This window comes from Meriones unguiculatus, chromosome 17, assembly GCF_030254825.1.
Source record: "Meriones unguiculatus strain TT.TT164.6M chromosome 17, Bangor_MerUng_6.1, whole genome shotgun sequence".
Classification (NCBI taxonomy): domain Eukaryota; kingdom Metazoa; phylum Chordata; class Mammalia; order Rodentia; family Muridae; genus Meriones; species Meriones unguiculatus.
The window spans coordinates 58,243,447-58,261,621 of NC_083364.1; the positions used below are offsets into that span (position 1 = coordinate 58,243,447).

Consider the following 18,175-nt stretch of genomic DNA (forward strand, 5'->3'; position numbering starts at 1 on the left):
ATAGCCTTGGCTGTCTTGGAACTCTGTAGACCAGGCTGGCCTTGAACTCAGAGATCCTCCTCCTCTGCCACCCAAGCGCTAGGATTAAAGGTATGTGCCACAGCTGCCCTGCAAATTCTTAACAACAACAACAAAGCCCAAACCTAAGATACATGTTTTCATCTTAAAAGGATAAGTCCAGAGCTAGGCATGCTGGTGTGTACCTCAGATCCCCGCACTCAGGGAACAGTAGCAGACAGGTTTCTGTGAATTCAAGGCAAGCCAGTGCTACACAGAGAGACCCTCTCTTTTGTCAAAAAAAGACAAAAGGAGGTTTTGCCCAGAAGATTGGATGTCAAGAAGAAACCTGTATGAAAGTATTATTATGAAGCTTGCATTTAGGAACATGGAACAACAGAGTGAATTTCAGAAAGGCAAGAATTAAAATTAGAAGACAAGAGGACAATCTGTTTAAAATTATAGAGGGAAGTGAGCTCCATGCACAAAGCATAGCCATACCATCCATGTCTGTAATGGAAGAAATACTCTGAGACATGGAAGATTTTGGAAGTTTTATTAAACCCCAGCTGTCATGCAGGTGTTGAGGCTTGTTTGACTAAAATGAGCATGACATAGGAAATGGAAAATTGGATTCAATTAAGCAGGGTTAAGGAATGCATCAGGGCAATAACAGAGGTTGACCAGGGTGAAATTATGTACCAAGAGGAGGGACAGTCAGGTAGGTATCAACAGAAAATGCCTTCACAACACTTTCAATAAGGTAATGAATTGGGATTTGTGGTTTTAGTGAAGTGCTTTAAATCTCTTAGACAATTGGTGAAGATTTTTAGTGATCAGGTCGTAAATATAAAGAGACTTAAGCAAAACAAAATAAAAATGGAAAGATCCAAGTATATCATGTAGCCCATGTTTGGTAGCATTCATGATAATAAGCACGCATAGTGCTCTGTAATGCAGCATTGAGAGGCTGAGGTATAGGGGGAGAGTCTGGGTTCTTTAAGGCCATCATGGACTTCATGCTAAGTTCCATGCAGAAGGGACTACAGAGGGAGAATCTGTCCAAACAAACAAAGATATGATGGAATCATTAACACACATAGTATGGAGAGGACCAACTTTTGTATGCACTGTACATACTGTCAGAAAATAAACATCAGGTGGTGCAGGCCTGTAATGCCAGCACTCAGGGAAGCAGAAGCAGGCAGATCTCTGTGAGTTTGAGGCCAGCCTGTTCTACAGCCAAGGCTACACAGAGAAACCCTGTCTTGAAAAACTAAAGTGGGAGAAAAAAAGAAAGGAAATAAACATCAAAAGACAGTAAGAGCTAATTTAGAGGTAAAGGGAGATAAGGAGTCAGGACATAACCAGTCTCGTTATTTTTAATGACCAGTCTGGTTATTTTTATTTTTCATTATATTTTTAATGAAAAAAATTTTTATGATGAGCATATTTATCCTCAATTTATGAGCACATAAAAGCTTCCCTAAACCACACTAACTTTAAAGTCTGAAAACTGACCTAATTTTATACTTTAATCTTTTTAGTCCCTCTTTCATTTCTACCTAAAATCTCTTGGTATTGTTATGTTGATAATACTCTGTGTGTTTAGTCTTTCTTGGTGGTTGTGCCAGGGATCAAACCCAGGGCCCAACAGATGAGGCAAGCCTTTGTCCCAAGTGACATACAAACTTTCCTTTTAAGACCCAACTTAAGTCTACTTTTAACTAACCCCTCTTAAATACTTTACCCTTTAAAAAAATAGACAATTCCTATGCTGTGTCTAGATTTTAATTCTCTCCAGCCTTATCCTTTTCATCTTTATAATCTGGTACCTAGTGCTTTATTGATTTACTTATTTTGACACAGGTCTAATACAGCCTACGCTGTCGTGTCTGTATGTCAGTGTGTGTATGTAGGTTGCTGTGTGCCACAGAACATCAGACTTGTGGGACAGTCCTTACCACTCTGAGACAGCTCCCTGGATCCATATATATTGTCTTTTAAACTATGTATTTCTTTATTTATTTTCATAATTATAACCAGAATTGTAATATTGAAATGTGCATTGATTGTCACTTAACATTTTATATAGGAAGAACTTCTGTTTTTCTTTTTAGTTATGTAAGAAACAGTTTCAGTACAGTGCCTCATTGCGAGCACACCTTATACGACATACGAGAAAAGATGCACCCACTTCATCTTCATCCAGTTCCACTTCTAATGAGGCATCAGGAACATCATCTGAGAAGGGAAGAACCAAAAGAGAATTTATATGTTCTATATGTGGAAGGACATTACCTAAATTATACTCTCTCCGAATACACATGCTAAAGCACACAGGTGTCAAGCCACATGCATGCCAGGTAAAGGCCTGCTTATTCTGTTACTTACAGGAGATTGGAAATGAACTGTGATGATGAGGTGGGTTTTAAATATAGTGTGAAATCATCTTCACTCTTGTAAAATGTCAGGTTTGTTGCCTACATTAGGTGTGATTCCTTGTTGTAGTCTTTAATTTGCTGTCTGAAACTATCATTTGAAATGTTTTGGTACCCAGAGGACATGGTGGATGAGAAGAGCTATTCATCACCCTAATCATTCCTTAGCCTTTAGTAGAAATCACCTGTAGTAAAAAAGAATGTGTGGCATAAGCAAACACTGCTCAGAAAAAGTCCTTTCTAAGCTGTCTTTTTGTTGTTACTAAGGATTGTGGGTAAATAAGCCAAAACTCTTGGTTAATGAATCCTGTGATTACCCAGCTTTGGGCTGTTTGGAACATGAGAGTTTTGAGTAACACTAGTAGCCTTACATGGCATCACTTTTTTTTTTATTATCAAACAGTTGTGGAACCAATACAGTTTTGTTGTTAATTTTTATTAGAACTTCACATATGAGCGCTGCATCTATACCATATCAGCCCCTCCTTTGCCTGTCTCCAGCTCTTCCTGTGGCCCCTCATCCATGATTGCTTTTTAAATTATTATTGTTATATATATGTGTGTGATTTTTAAAGTTCATATGAATGCATATACATGTGCATACACCCTCCTGGGTCTATTTCGCTTTACTCATATGTGTCCAGGCATGGCCACTTGGGATTGGACACCTTATGTGGGATCTTGTTCTTTGAGGAGACTAAGTCTCCCTCTCTCAGTATCTATTGATCACCCATAGCTCTTCATCTAGGAGTGGAACTATGTGGAATTTTCCTGTTTTGGGTTGATGTTGTCATTGTGAAGGTAATTGTATTGTTCAGGCAACCTCACTCTTGACAGTCCATGGGTTCAGCCTCCCTGACGGGTGGAGAAAACACCATTTTAGAGCCGATGCCCAGGTTCTTTGGTGTTCAGTGTCTTCCCCCTCCCCTTTCCCGAGATTTTTCAGTCATTTGCTCCCTTCATTTTTACCTATTTCGGATCTCTGTAATAGTCACCATTTTTTGAAAAAAGAAGCTAACCTTATCTGTAAAAATAAGGATAAATTTTTAGCCTGACAAGGTTGTGCACGCCTGTAATCCCAGCACTCAGAGAGGCAGAGGCAGGTGGATCTCTGTGAGTTCAAGGCCAGCCTGGTCTACAAAGCAAGTCCAGGACAGCCAAGGCTACACAGAGAAACCCTGTCTTGAAAAACCAGAAAAAGGGGTGGGGGAGGATACATATTTAGAATAGTTAGAAATGAAATTAGTTTAGAAAAATGGCAGTAGAAAATGGTCTCTAATCACAGGTCCCCTTTAAGCATCTTACTATATGAAAATAGAATGTATTATAAGAGAACCCTTCCTCAGTGTTTATTTAGTGTTTTCAGCTCATGAACAATGTTTTATTTTTATTGTTAATCAGTGTTCTTTCCTTCACTGTCCCAATTATTTTTGAGGTTAAGCTCTCTGAATTGCATTCATGTGTTTAAACACTTAAGTATTGAATGAGCCTCTGGTCTTCAGTGGGAAGACCACCACTCAAAATGTGTGTTCCGTGGGAAGTAAACACAGAAATAAGAGTGTAAAACTTCTCAGAGCTGTTGACATTGCTATATTTATTGTACTTAACAACAAAATTTCCCCAAAGGATTAGAAAAACGGAAAATAATGGTTTTTCATCCAGAGATCAAGAATAACTATTTTCTGTTGTGTGTTGGGTAATGAGAAGTGCTTTTCATTACTCTCACATGCCTGAAAAGATATGTATTTTGCCAAGCTGGCAATGATTTTTGCCTTCTGTTGTGCATACTTTCAGAAAGATGGCAATTGTACTGAGTAAGAAAAGGGGTCAACTGGCTAAGGTCCTTGGTAGTTATGGCTTCATCTTTGACAATGTCATTTTGCTAGCTTTAATATAATAAATTACAGTTTAATTAAATTATTTAATATTTTTGTCTATAATGATATTAGGATTTTTTGTTCATAATCATCTGGAATAAAATCTTTTTTGTTTTGCTGCCTTAAACATTTCTGTCATAGGTCTGTGGAAAAACTTTTATTTATAAGCATGGTCTAAAATTACATCAAAGCCTCCATCAGTCACAAAAACAGTTCCAGTGTGAACTGTGTGTCAAGTCATTTGTTACCAAACGGAGTCTTCAGGAACATATGAGCATTCACACAGGTAATTTAAAAAACGTACTGACATAGTTATATTTTATGTTTTCATTTAGTATTATGTTGATTACTCATACTGTAATGATACCAGAACATTGTATTCCCAGCACTTGGGACCATGAGGCAGGACCATGATGAGTTCAAGGCCAGCTTGGGTTTCATGTAAGTTCTAGGGTAGTCTGGTCTACATGGCTGGGCCTTCTCTGAAATTTCTGTTAGCCCCCAAGTAGAGGTAATTATATTAAGATGCTAAAAAACTAATGTCTACAATTTTTTATTGAGTAGTAAAATTTTAAAGTTTTCTTAAATACAATTACTGATTAGCCTTATTTTTATAGAAACTTTTTAAATTTTATTTATTTTGTGTGTGTTCATATGTGTCTGGCATTTGGGCGCTGTGCGTGTGTATAGAGGAGGTCAGAGGACAGCTTTCAGGAGTCAGTCATCATGTGTGGGTACGAGTTGTTGAAGTGAAGTCACAAGGCTTGACAAGTGCTTTCCTCCCTGAGCCTCACATACTAGTATAGTGATGCATTATACTAATTGTCCTGGAACTTTTGCTGTAGACCTTGGCTGTCCTAGAACTCAGAGATCCTCCTGCCTCTGCCTCTCAAGTCTTGGGATTAAAAAAGGTGTACATCACCATACCTTCAAAACTTCTAAACCACATCATCAAGTAGTCATGGCAAAGACTCTACTCTTTTTTTTTTTGTTTGTTTGTTTGTTTCTGTCAACCTGTTAATAACTGTGGTAAATAACCTGTGTCAGGGATAGCTGAGCTGCAACAGCTATGGGATTCCCATTCTACAAGGGATTGGAAGGACTGGCTGGGCAGAGGTTAAGGGAGCAGTAAGAGCTTGGTAGGCAGGCTCGTCCCCTCACCTAGAGGTTACCCTCTCCATCTCCTTTGAACAGTTTTTCTGTTACCACTCTCTTTACCTCATCTCCATTGAGGGCTCCTGCCCAATTGCTCAGTCCTCTCTTATGAATGCTGTGACTCAGCTCTCACCTGCAAAGGTGTTCTGTGACAGATTACACCAGCATTTTAAGTGTATTTTGACAGTACTACACTTTTAAAAGGAAATAGAAAAAATTTTTTTCTCGTTAGTTTATTTATTTTTTCACTTTACATCCTGCTTGCAGTTCCATACCTCCCCTACTCCTATCATCCTCCTACCCTCTTCCCCCATTCCTTCTTCCATTCTTCTCAGAAAAGAGGACCCTCCCCATACCAACTCTCCTCAGCACATCAAGCTGCATACAAACTAAGTGCATCTGCTTCCACTCAGGCCAGAGAAGGCAGCCTAGTTAGGGGAAATGATCCAAAAGCAGGAAATTCTTCCCATGTCACATACAGCCCTCCTTCAATTGCTAGGCAACTGACATTTAGACAAAGCTGCCCAATAAGGCTGCCCCATATCTTGCCCATATTGCAAGATATGTGTCAAATGCTAAGGTCCAGTCCATGCGTGCTCTATAGTTGGTGGCAACCAGCCATTTTATGATGGCATGCTGTCAACTGAATCTACCATGTGAAAACAACTCAGAATTCTCATTATGATTACATGCATAGAAAAAATATGATTCCCCTATTGTACAGCCACGACAATGCACAATATTTGTGAAAGAATAAAGGAAGGCAGAGAAAATGCCAACAACATAAGCCCAACAATATAATCAAGTGGAAATAGAAAATTTAGTAAAGTTTTTTTTCCAGGCTTTTGTAAAATGTCACCATTTGTGTTTTTTCTCTTTGTCTGGATAAAATGTAACTCTGGAAATGTAGTGAATTATGTTGAAAAGAGGACATGATTATTGGATTTATAATATGGCTTCTCATTTTCTCTCAGGAGAGTCCAAGTACTTTTGCTCAGTTTGTGGGAAGTCTTTTCACAGGGGCTCTGGACTTAGCAAGCACCTTAAGAAACACCAGCCAAAGCCTGAGGTCCGAGGCTATCACTGTACACAGTGAGTATTAAGATGTGACATTAATTTCACTATCTAATCGCCCTTATTTGAATGTTGCTTTTTTTCTTTTTTTTTTACAAGAAAACATACAAAGATAACATTAAACAATAATTTCAGTTTACTGAGTGCTCAGTCCATCTAACTCTTAACTGTTTGGTTTTGTTTTGTGTGTGTGTGTGTTTTAAAGTAATTTAGAGACTTTCCAAGGCTCTGCCAAGGGGTGAAAATTGTATGGGAGAGGTCTACATCTAGCCAAGCTCCTTTGTAGGGGGTTCATACAGGGCCTTTGCAGATCCTACTCAGCATATTTTCAGTCTCACACATCTATGCAGCTTGATTCTCAGAAAGAGGTGAATTTTGAAAATTCTTATTCCCCAAAGCATCTCATTCTCATCCTTTTGATGTTTTCATTTCTATAAAATGTATTCCTTGTCCCCAAGAGACACTGGCTAATGTATTTGGTTTTAAATGTTGTCAACAAACAGCTGTACTCCAACCACACAGCTACAGGAGGATTGGGATATAAATAAAAGGAAAAGATAGGCTTCTTTGGTGAGCTAGCCAATAGATTTAAACAGTCTTAGGTCTAGGCCATGTGTGATGGTACACACCTCTAATCACAGCTCTGACGCAGGAGGCAGAGGCAGGTAGATCTTTGTGAGTTCAAGGCTAGCCTGGTCTGTACAGTGAGTTCCAGGACATCCAGGTCTACATAGTGAGACCCTGTCTCCAAAAGCAAAACAAAACAAACAATCCAAAACAAACAAAAATAAAAGTTATAGATCTTTAACTATAGATCTTTATAGTACTAGGAACTTTTACTAGGTTCGCTGGCTGTTGTCTTCAAGGCTAAGCTCTGGCAACCAGAGTATGGGTCAGAGTAAAATGCTGTAAAACCTTAGATAGTAACTTTTTCTGTAAAGATTAATTTATTTTTATTATATGTAAATGGGTGTTTGACTGCATCTATGTATGTGCATCATGACTGTGCCTGGTACCTGCAGAGGCTGGAAGAAATTAAATATCATGGGACTGCGAGTTATAAGCTGGTTGTGAGCTGCTGTTTGGGTCCTGGGGATCCTGAGTCCTCTGCAAGTGGTCTTTACTGCTGAGCTGTCTCTGCAGCCCTAGTGTTTGTTGGTGTTTTTTGTTGTTGTTGTTGTTTGTTTGTTTTGTTTTGTTTTGTTTTTTGCATTTAACCAGTTGCTGGCCATGATAAGTGTTTTTTGTTTATTTTTTGAAACAGGGTTTTTCTAGTTAGTCTTGGCTATCCTGAGAAATTGTTTCTTGAAACAGGGTTTCATTCACTATGCAAGCTCTGGCTAGCCTAGAACTCCCTGGGTAATCTAGGCTGGCCTTGACCTCACAAAAGAGATCTGCTTGCCTTTAATGCTGGGATTAAAGGCATATGCTACCACAACTAGATTCAATGTATACTGTTGATAAGTTCCTAGACTCCCTGATAAAGTTAACCAATTGAACTCCAACTTTTATGTCTAAAGAGGTTTTTGCCATTTCCTACTCTGCTGTACTTGCCAGTTTCACTACAGTTAGTCTTATTTTAAAGTAAAGATACATGGTGACAGGTGCCTCTAATCCCCAAACTTGAGCTCAGGCAGGAAAGTTGCATGTTAGAGACATGCTTGGGCTACAAAATAAAACTGTTTCAAAACAAATGACAACAACAAAACAGACAAACAAACAAAACAACAACCCAACAACAACAATAAAACCCCCAGCAAATATAGGGTGTAATATTTTTATTTTTTAAGATAGGGTCTAAATAGCTTTGGCTATTCTGAAACTTGCTTTGTGACCAGGCTGGACTTGAACTCACAGAGTTCTGTCTGCCTCTGCCCCTGAAGTACAGCTCCTGGCCCCAGGTACAGTTTTTGTCAGTACTTGCTGTTATTACATGTGGAAGAAAATCCAGCCCATCTGGCTTGAATGGAAAGGAAAGTCTGGGTCTGCGTGGTTTAGCCTAAGCTGGACTCAGATTGATTAGTGTCTGGTTTCTCTCAGGCTCCATATGGACAAAGTCTGGCAGTGGTTTCAGCTTCTCATCCTCTCAACTTCCAAATTGTCAAGATTATTTTCTGGTAGTTCCTGTAAAAGTCCTGAGTTTCACTCTGACTGGATCAAGTTAAGTCATTTGGCATTCCTAAGCTGATTGCTGCCACCAAGGGAATGCTATTATTGTCATTGACTAGGCCTGAATCATTGCTTCATTCCTAGTGTCAGTGATGAAGCCTACCTTCTGCAAATGGACAAATAGGAAGGGGTTGAAGGGTATGCAAAAAGAGGGATGAGGAGAGGTGGACAGTAATTCACTTTGTGCTAACTTTTGGGAGTTCTGCATGATGCCTTCTCAAGCATTTTGAGTGTTTGACAAAACTTAAACCTTGCATCCTTGATGCAAGACTGAAAAATTGGATATCTCTCTCTCTCTCTGATGAATAATTTTGTGAAGCTTCAAAAACAATGTGGTGAATTCTTGGAGACTTGCTTTTAAGATGATCCAGTTGGGTAATTAAACTTTATTACAGATGTGAAAAAAGTTTCTTTGAAGCTAGAGATCTACGCCAGCATATGAACAAACATCTTGGCGTGAAGCCCTTTCAGTGCCAATTTTGTGATAAATGTTACAGCTGGAAGAAAGATTGGTATTCCCATGTGAAGTCCCATTCTGTCACTGAGCCTTACAGGTGAGTAAACCTCAGAAGGACCTAAACTCAATGAGAAATATACCCAATTTAAGTTGATTCTTATGGTCATTTTTACTTTGGAAAAAAAAGTAATTTGGGCCTTCTCTATTATAGGTGTAATGTATGCGGCAAAGAATTTTATGAAAAAGCTTTATTCAGAAGACATGTAAAGAAAGCTACCCATGGGAAGAAAGGAAGAGCAAAGCAAAACCTGGAACGGGTGTGTGATCAGTGTGGAAGGAAGTTCACTCAGCTGAGAGAGTACAGGAGACACATGAACAACCATGAAGGTAATGTGGATTTATCATGATAGAAGAAGGCCAAGTAGTATTTAAGTGGCAGAAATGATACTGAGTCTGAGAACTTAATTATTTGGAGGTTCTTTTTTTTTTTTAATATTTATTTATTTATTTGATGTATATGAACACTCTGTTTTCATGCACACCAGAAGAGGAAATCAGATTCCATTGCAGATGGTTGTGAGCCACCATGTGGTTGCTGGGAATTGAACTCAGGACCTCTGGAAGAGCAGTCAGTCCTCTTAACCGCTGAGCCATCTCTCCAGCCCTATTTGGAGGTTCTTATCCTAGGAATAGAAGATTGTGGTAAAAAGGATAAGATCATGACAAACTCACAGTTGTTCATTGGTAACTTCTATTATGAGAACACTTTTTGAGAGAGTATAGTGCAAAACCTTGATTAGTCCATTGAACAGTGTTAGATGCTAATTAAAAGATTACAGTAGTAAAAGGGAAATTGTTGTGGAAAATAGTACTTAAGAACATTTGCAAATCGATTTATATATATGTATTGGAATTTGCTACCTTACCCCACACACACATTTTTTTTCTTTTTCTTTTTTTCAATAGGTGTTAAGCCCTTTGAGTGTTTAACATGTGGAGTAGCTTGGGCTGACGCCCGGTCACTAAAACGTCATGTACGAACACACACTGGTGAACGGCCCTATGTTTGTCCTGTGTGTAGTGAAGCCTACATAGACGCTCGAACACTTCGTAAGCATATGACTAAATTCCACAGAGACTATGTGCCTTGCAAAATTATGCTGGAGAAAGACACTCTGCAGTTTCATAACCAAGGAACTCAGGTGGAACATGCTGTCAGCATCTTAACTGCAGACATGCAGGAACAAGAGAGCAGTGGGCCTCAAGAGCTTGAGACTGTGGTGGTGACAGGAGAAACCATGGAAGTTCTGGAAGCTGTTGCAGCCACCGAAGAGTGCCCATCAGTGTCTACGCTTTCTGACCAAAGTATTATGCAAGTGGTTAACTACGTGTTAGCACAGCAGCAGGGACAGAAGCTGTCTGAAGTTGCAGAAGCCATTCAGACTGTGGAAGTGGAAGTGGCACATATGCCGGAAGCAGAGTGAGTGCAGCAGCCAGAGCCAGCTGCTCTCACAGAGCTCGTGTTTACAGTCAAGTCACCACCATGGAGACTTCCAATGTGAAACTCTGCGCTGTTGGTGACTTACTAAACTCCGTGTCTGACCCGTGAGGTCTGTAGGAAAGTCCACTTTCTGTAAAGAAATTGAAAACAAAAATCTGTTGGAAGTAGTTGATCATGGTATGCCTTTTATGAATTAATGTTTATAAATAACTGTACTAAATTTAAAGATGAGCAGTTTCATCTATATTTTGACATTTTATTACATATTTTGAATTTAAAAGGCTGCACTTAGCTTTTCTGTTTCTTCTTAAAATACAGAGGTTCTGTGACTAGTTGCTGTTTGTGGATTTAAAAATTCTAATATAAAGCCTATCGTAAGATGCATAAATATATTACATTTTAAAAATGCTTTAGATGTATGATTCTTGACTTAATATTTATTTTAACTGCTTCTGAGTCAGAATCTATTCTGTCTTAAGGCACTTAATGAGTTCTGTGTTGTAATCAAGTTTGCATAATTTATTTATCTGTATGGGAGACCCATATGCAAAGCTAATTTTAAAATACCATTAAAATGCATGAGATGCCTATTAAAGCCTTACTGTACTATCTCTTCAAAGCAAGTAGTTGGCCATGAGCAAATAGTACTGTTATTGAACACTGTTGATGGGAAGTTTCTGCTTGATAACATTGACTATAAATGAGGAGGAAAAAAAAGAAAATGAAAAAAAAAAAAACCTGTTTCTTTTGCTGAAGAATGAACAAGTTAACGAAGAAGCTATGTTTGCTATGTTTTAGCTTTTGTATCATGTTTGTTTAAATTTGTTAAAAAACTATACATCTACAGTGGTAATATGGATACCATATAATTGTTAGATAATTTCAGAATGTTGGAAGATCTTCAATGCAGCCCTCATTATACTACATTACATTGAAAGACTGATTATGGTACTATCAAATTGCTGAAAGTATTTTGAAAAGTTACCTTAAAACTAAATTATAGTCATTCATGTGTTTGATTTTTTTTTTTCTTTTTAATTTTTCACCTCTGAGTTGTCAATTATCCAGATTTTGAAAATAACTATGGGGAGAAGTCACATTTCTCTCTAGAAAACTATTGTTCAAGCTATAATTATTAAATTAAGCTTTTAGGTATTAGAAGCTTTCTAAGATATATAATTAAGATATAAAACAGATTATATGTAAATCATTCCTAAAGCACAAGAAATGAATGTGCCTTGATGTACATATATAATATTAAGATGCTTATTCCAATATATGTTCAAAATGGCTTTAAGGTTAAGGAGTAAATGTGATAGCCCTGCATGCATTTTCTTGCGTATTTAATGTCTGCATTTGCAAATTTGTTGTTATTTTAACAGCTGTGTGGCTTTCAGTTTTAAAAGTGAACTATATACAGCCCATGACTTCATAAAGGCTATTCATTGGTCATGTCCATCAGTTAGTGAGAAAGTATTTCAATGTAACAAAAATTTGAAATTGTCTTTTATGTTCCATTTTCACCATTGTTGTTAGATTTAGTTAGAAGTATAAGATCATTAATGTATGTCAGAAATATGTAAATAAAAGATGTTCAGTATTGTTAAAAGCAAAGCTTTGGAATTGAGCTTGACATCTTTTTCAGTCTATACCTGACAGTGATTACTTTTGAGGCTGTGGTCTATGCAATGCACTCACCTATTTGCAAGGGTGGAAGCCAGGAGTTAACCTTATCTGGTATTTTCTTTTATCTTTCTCTGCCTTATTTATTTGTTTATTTTCTACTTACACTTTTGAATTTTGTGCATGTGCATGCCTTTGCATGTGTATGTGTGAGCACATGAGTGCCTGTGTGCAGGCACTCTTGCCAGGGCATACATGTGGAGATGTGAGGACAGCTGTGGGGTTGGGCTCTCTTCTCATCACGTGGGTCCCCAGATTGAACTCAAGTCATTAGTCTCTGTGGTGGGTGCCTTTACATACAGTTATCTTGCTGGCGCTCCACCTTATTTCCTTAAAAGTTTTGGCTAGACTGCCTGGCCTGTAATCCCCATGGATGCTTCTTCCTCAACCCTGTCCAGCACTGGTAGAACAACAGCTGCACTTTTATTATAGCCAGATTTTATGTGTGTTCTGGGAATATAAACCCAGTCCTCATGCTTGCATAGCAAACATTTTACCTACACGGAAATCTTGCCTCAAAAACAAACTAAGAGTTAAAAGTTCATACTACTCTTTCAAAGAACCTGAGTTCCAGCTGTCTACATCAGGCAACTCATGAGCTACAGTTCCCAGGGGATCTGACCACTCTCATATTCTGGGAACCTGCATGCACATGTGGAAACCCATATAGATACAACAATTAAAAGTAATAAAAATAGAGCTTACACAGATATAAAGGGCACAAAGAAACCCTATCTCTGAAAAAAAGAAAATAAAATTTGCACAAAGAAAAAAAGTAAGCTTCCAAAATTTTAACATAGTTTTATGTTGGTGTACTTTAAACAAAAAAAAAAAAAAAAAAAAAAAAAAAAAAAAAAAACAACTTTATTTATATTTCTTATATCTATTTCTCCCTACTCCACCCAATCCCTTCTAACATCCCAACACCAAGTAAGAGAGATAAAGGGTTAGTAGGAGACGGGGTGCAATTCTCTTTCTTAGCTGCTTCCTGCTAGTTAGGTCATCATCGGGTTCCTTGGAGCCAGTTCAATCCTTGTTTCAGGAGATCTCCAACTTCTTGTCTCATTGCATCAACAGCAACAGGGATCCTGCAGAGAGAAAGCAGCAGCAGCCTTGTTCTTTCTCAGAGCTTGTATCCTGAAAGGTATATTCATCTTTCTCTACCGTGCTGTCTCCTCTACAACATTAGCCATTATTTTAAACCCCACTTTGGGTGCCAAAATGTTTAAAAGAAGGAAAATCCCAACAGTTCTATTTTACCAATAAAGACTCAGGAGCCAGATGCTGGGGTGAAAACCTGCTAGCTCAGAGAGGCAGAGAAAATAACCAGCTCAGCTCAGGTCTGGATGGAAAAACCCAAAAGGCTCACTAGCTCAGCTGACAGCCCAGGAGCAAAAGGCCAAGCAAAAAACCCAAGGCCAGAGGCTTACTATCTCAAAGCCCAAAAAGTCAGGGAGCTGAGGAGCTGAAGAAGCCTAAACTAAAGCCAGAGCTTGAGCTTATAGCTCTTCTTCTCCACACTGTCTTAAAAACCCCTCACCTCAAAGTCCCTCCTATTCTCTAATTCCTGTCAGCTGGTGTCTTGCTCTGCCTCTTCTTGAACTAGGGTTAACTTTATTAAATCCTGTGTACAGAAAGCTCTTGGATTAAATGTGTCCTAGGGCTGGGTAAACCATAGCATAATCACCTTGTTTACAATGAACAGAAAGTTCTTGGATTAAAGATGTGTAATAGCATTCAACCAGACCCAAGAAACAAGGTTTTACAGTTCACAATTTTGGGGTTCACCATGGGATCAAATATCCTGCAGTAGTTTTGTGATTTTTGTGGATTTAATTGTGTGTTTGCAAGTGGGAATGTGTGCCTGTGAAAGCCTAAAGAGGATGTTGGCCCCCCTGGAATTACAGCTGGTTTATGATCTGTCCAACAGAAGTGCTGGGAGGAAAAAAAAACTCCCAAAGGTTCTCCTAACCACTACACCATCACTGTGGTCCATGTTTTGTTTTTTGAGACAGGTTTTCATGCTTTACTCTCAACCAGCCTGGAACTGGCTATGTAGAGCAGCAGATACCTGTAGCACTTGTCCCACCTTTGTCTCCTGAATACTAGGATTGCAGATGTGTGCCAGCCCAGTACCATTGTAATGATACCATATGGGAAAGTGTTTTATCTATAGTGAATCTGTTTAGAAACATATATTGCTTTGTTCTCAGATGAATTGTCTCCTGATCAAATCCTGAGTATTTGAAGAAACACCAGTGTTTTTGTTTTTGAGCCAGGGTCTCCTGTAGCCCGGACTGGACTTGAACTCGGTGTGGAACTGAGAATGAGCTTAATTTGTGATGCCCCTTTGGGTTATAGACATGCCCCACGACATGCAGTTTATGTTGTGTTGGGGACTAAATCCAGTGCCACATGAATCCTAGACAACTCTACCACCCGAGCTATGCCCCAGCCTTTCTGTTACTGCTACTGCTGTTAAGCAATCTGGATCACAGAAGAAACTTGCAGTGTTAGCAGAAACCAATTCTCTAACATATTTGAATATGTATGTGTGTATTTATAGCCCAAGTACACTCTGGCCCAGGCTGGTCTTGAGTTCAAAGTTCTGCCTCAGCATCCTGAGTGTTGGATAATAGGCAGGAGTCGCCATACTGCATTTTTCTGTGGCTACTTATGTCAAGGGAGAGTGACTGAAGAATTTCTCCAGGATAGTTAAACTTCTAGATTTGTAGCTTACATCTCTACGGTTTACTGTTTGGAGTTTTCCTCTATGTATACAGGTATTTTGTCTATTTTCTATGTAACTGTATTTTTTGTTTTGTCTATATATGTCTATGCACTACTTTTGTACCTGATGCCCATGAAGGCTGGGAGAGGGCCTTGGATCTTCTGAAACTGAAGTTAAAGATAATTGTGAACTGCCATGTGGGAGGTAGGAATTGAACCTGGGTTGTAAGAACAGCCAGTGCTCCTAACTATTGAGCCACCTCTGTAATTCACTTGTTTTTGTAAACTCTCTATACATGTGTCCTGCTCACGATTCTATCAAACTTGCAGTCCCCTTGGAATTTCTTACCAGGTCTTCTATTTTTCAGATCAAGTTAGGCCTTAACTCTGCTGATCTTCCAAATTTATCAGCAAATATGTTGAAATGTGTGGAGTGAAGGTACTTAATTTTTTAACATACCATGTTTATAGTCTATTGTCTCATTTTGGGGTTTGTTGCTACTTTTGTTGGCCTTTTCCCAAAGGGTATGAGCTCTTCTGTATCAGGTTCTGCTCTATTTTGAATATTTTCCTGTTATCCAGCATTCATGTTGAACCTTGATCCTGAAAGTAGCATTAGCCTTGGTGCTGGGGAAAAGGTTCAGCTGTGAAGAGCACTGCTTGTTCCTGCAAAGGACCTGGGTTGAGTTCCCAGCAACCACATCGCAGCTCACAACCATTTTTAACATACTTCCAGAGGACCCAGCACCTTCTTCAGGCTTCTATGGGTATCAAGTGTACAGACATACATGGAGGCAAAACACCCATACATGAAAATAAAATAAAACGTTGTAGCCTTTGGAAGATGATTAGGTCATGAAGGCTCCACCTGCAGAAGAAATTAGTGCAGTAACAGGGCTAGGTGCTTTTAGGCCCTTCTGTTTTCAGCTAAGAGAATGCAAATGCCATTAAGATGCAGAGGCAAAAGCTGCTTCATGTTGGACTTCTGCCTCCAGATGTGTGAGAATAATTTATATTCTTATTACAGTATCCATAAATTGCCCTTCTGGTATTTTGATCTAACAGCACAAATAAACTCCCCGGCCTTACCTCAGGGAGCCTGTTACCCTTATGTTGAGAACTGGTCCTTCCAGGTCAGTTTGCTTGTTTCTGATAGGGTGCTCAAGGGACTAGGTATTGTTTTATATCAACTGTGCAGCCTGTGGACTCCCCATTGGACAACTGCAGTTTGAATTCTTTCGTAATGTGAAGACAGGTCCATTATCATTATGTCGGTGAATGTTTATCTGGTTTTTACGCCTTGACTCAAGTTCACTGGCAGCTGGGCTTGGTGGCACACATCTGTAATCCCTGCACTCTGAGAGGCAGAGGCAGGTGGATTGCTGTGATTTTGAGGCCAGCCTGGTCTACAAAGCAAGTCCAGAGCAGCCAAGGCTACACAGAGAAACCCTGTGTCAAAACAAAAAAAAAAGCTCACTGTCTTCTGTGGCCCCATTTCATCTCTTCACAGTTTGTTAAAAGCCTTTAAGACCAATAGTCTCAGCAGGACATAAGTGTGCACCTTTAGTCTGCCCACCGGGAAGCAGACGGATCTCAGCTTGAGGCCAGCTTGGTCTACATACTAAGTATGTATGTATCAGTCAGGGCTGGCTGTTTGGTTTTTTGTTTGTTTTGTTTTTTAAAGGGTTTTTGGTTTTTTTGAGATAGGGTCTCACTAGATAATTCAGGCTGTCCTGGAACTCACTATATAGACCAGGCTATCCTCAGATTCACAGAGATCCACCCGCCTTGGCCTCCTGTGTCCTGGGATTAAAGGTGTGAGCCACCATTGTGCCCAGCTTGTTTGTCAGTTTTTAATTTTGTGTTTTTGTGTGCCACAGCTACAGAGATGGCCACCTGGGGATGGGCTGTTGCTTTTTCCCATTCTGATCAACAACAACGTCTTAGTTTTATAATTTTTGACATCTGATAGAGTAAGTTCTCCTGCTTTGAGGGGTTAGGACACTGTGTAGCCCTCCCTGGCTGGCCTGGAACTATGTAGATAGACCCAGATGGCCTTGAACTCACAGCAATCCACTTGTCTCTGCCTCCCAAGTGCTGGTATTAAAGGCCTAAGCCATGGCTGGCTCCCACTCTGTTCCTATTTCATTTTGTCTTGAGTATTATACAAATTTTAGGATTACCTTTTTAATCTCTAAGAAAATGTACTTGTATTTTTGCCCATACTTATAATAACTATAGATTGAGAAAACTGGTATCTAAATTGATTCTTCAAAATTTTCATTATTTTATGTGTTTATGAATATTTTACCTGAATGTTTAGTCTGTGTACCTCATGCACGCCTGTGCTGGTACAGAACAGGACAACAGATCTCCTTGGAGTTACAGAGAGTTGTGAACCACCATGTGAGTTCTGGGAATCAAACCCTCCAAGCCATCTCTCCAGCCCCATTTTTGTTTTTTTGAAACAGGATTTAGGCTCCGCTGCCTTGCCTTGAACTCAGATTCTTCTGAGTGCTAGGAAAGGTGTACACCTCCAGGCCTAGTAGGGGTGAGGATGGGGGTTTCCCTTAGAGTGATGGGCAGGGGAATCTCACAGCTCTGACTAGCAATCAGGTGCTTCTTTATTTATATAGATTTCATAGAACAAAGACTAATGATTATCTAAGTGTTACAGAGTATGTGTTTGTTTTATTATTACCTTGCCAGGATTACAAATTCAGTTACAAACAGATTTTATTTTTTTAAGTTTATTTATTTTTATTAATTACAGTTTATTCACTTTGTATCCCCCCATAAGGCCTTCCTCCCTCCCCTCCAAGTCCCACCCTCCCTTCCCCTTCTTCACGAATGCCCCTCCCCAAGTCCACTGATAGGGGGAGGTCCTCCTCTCCCTCTCCTTCCTTCTGATCTTAGTTTATCAGATCACATCAGTAGTGGCTGCATTGTCATCTTCTGTGGCCTGGTAAGGCAGCTCTCCCCTCAGGGGGAGGTGATCAAAGAACAGGCCAATCAAATTATGTCAGAGGCAGTCCAGATTTTATTTTTATTAGCCCTATTACTCCAATTTAAAGAATCTCCAAAGAAAACA

General features: G+C 39.3%; 1 protein-coding gene across 1 annotated transcript in view; it reads left to right on the forward strand.

Moving 5' to 3' along the window:
- Nucleotides 1-12,285, forward strand: part of Zbtb11 (zinc finger and BTB domain containing 11) — a 38,984-nt gene extending 26,699 nt beyond the window's left edge. Inside the window, exons 6-11 of the mRNA XM_021660374.2 lie at nucleotides 2,118-2,363; nucleotides 4,457-4,601; nucleotides 6,445-6,562; nucleotides 9,109-9,267; nucleotides 9,382-9,557; nucleotides 10,137-12,285. Of these exons, the coding sequence (XP_021516049.1) occupies nucleotides 2,118-2,363; nucleotides 4,457-4,601; nucleotides 6,445-6,562; nucleotides 9,109-9,267; nucleotides 9,382-9,557; nucleotides 10,137-10,654 (1,362 nt within the window). The 3' untranslated portion in view covers nucleotides 10,655-12,285. The remainder of the gene's footprint in view (nucleotides 1-2,117; nucleotides 2,364-4,456; nucleotides 4,602-6,444; nucleotides 6,563-9,108; nucleotides 9,268-9,381; nucleotides 9,558-10,136) is intronic.
- The last annotated feature ends 5,890 nt before the right edge of the window (nucleotides 12,286-18,175 follow it).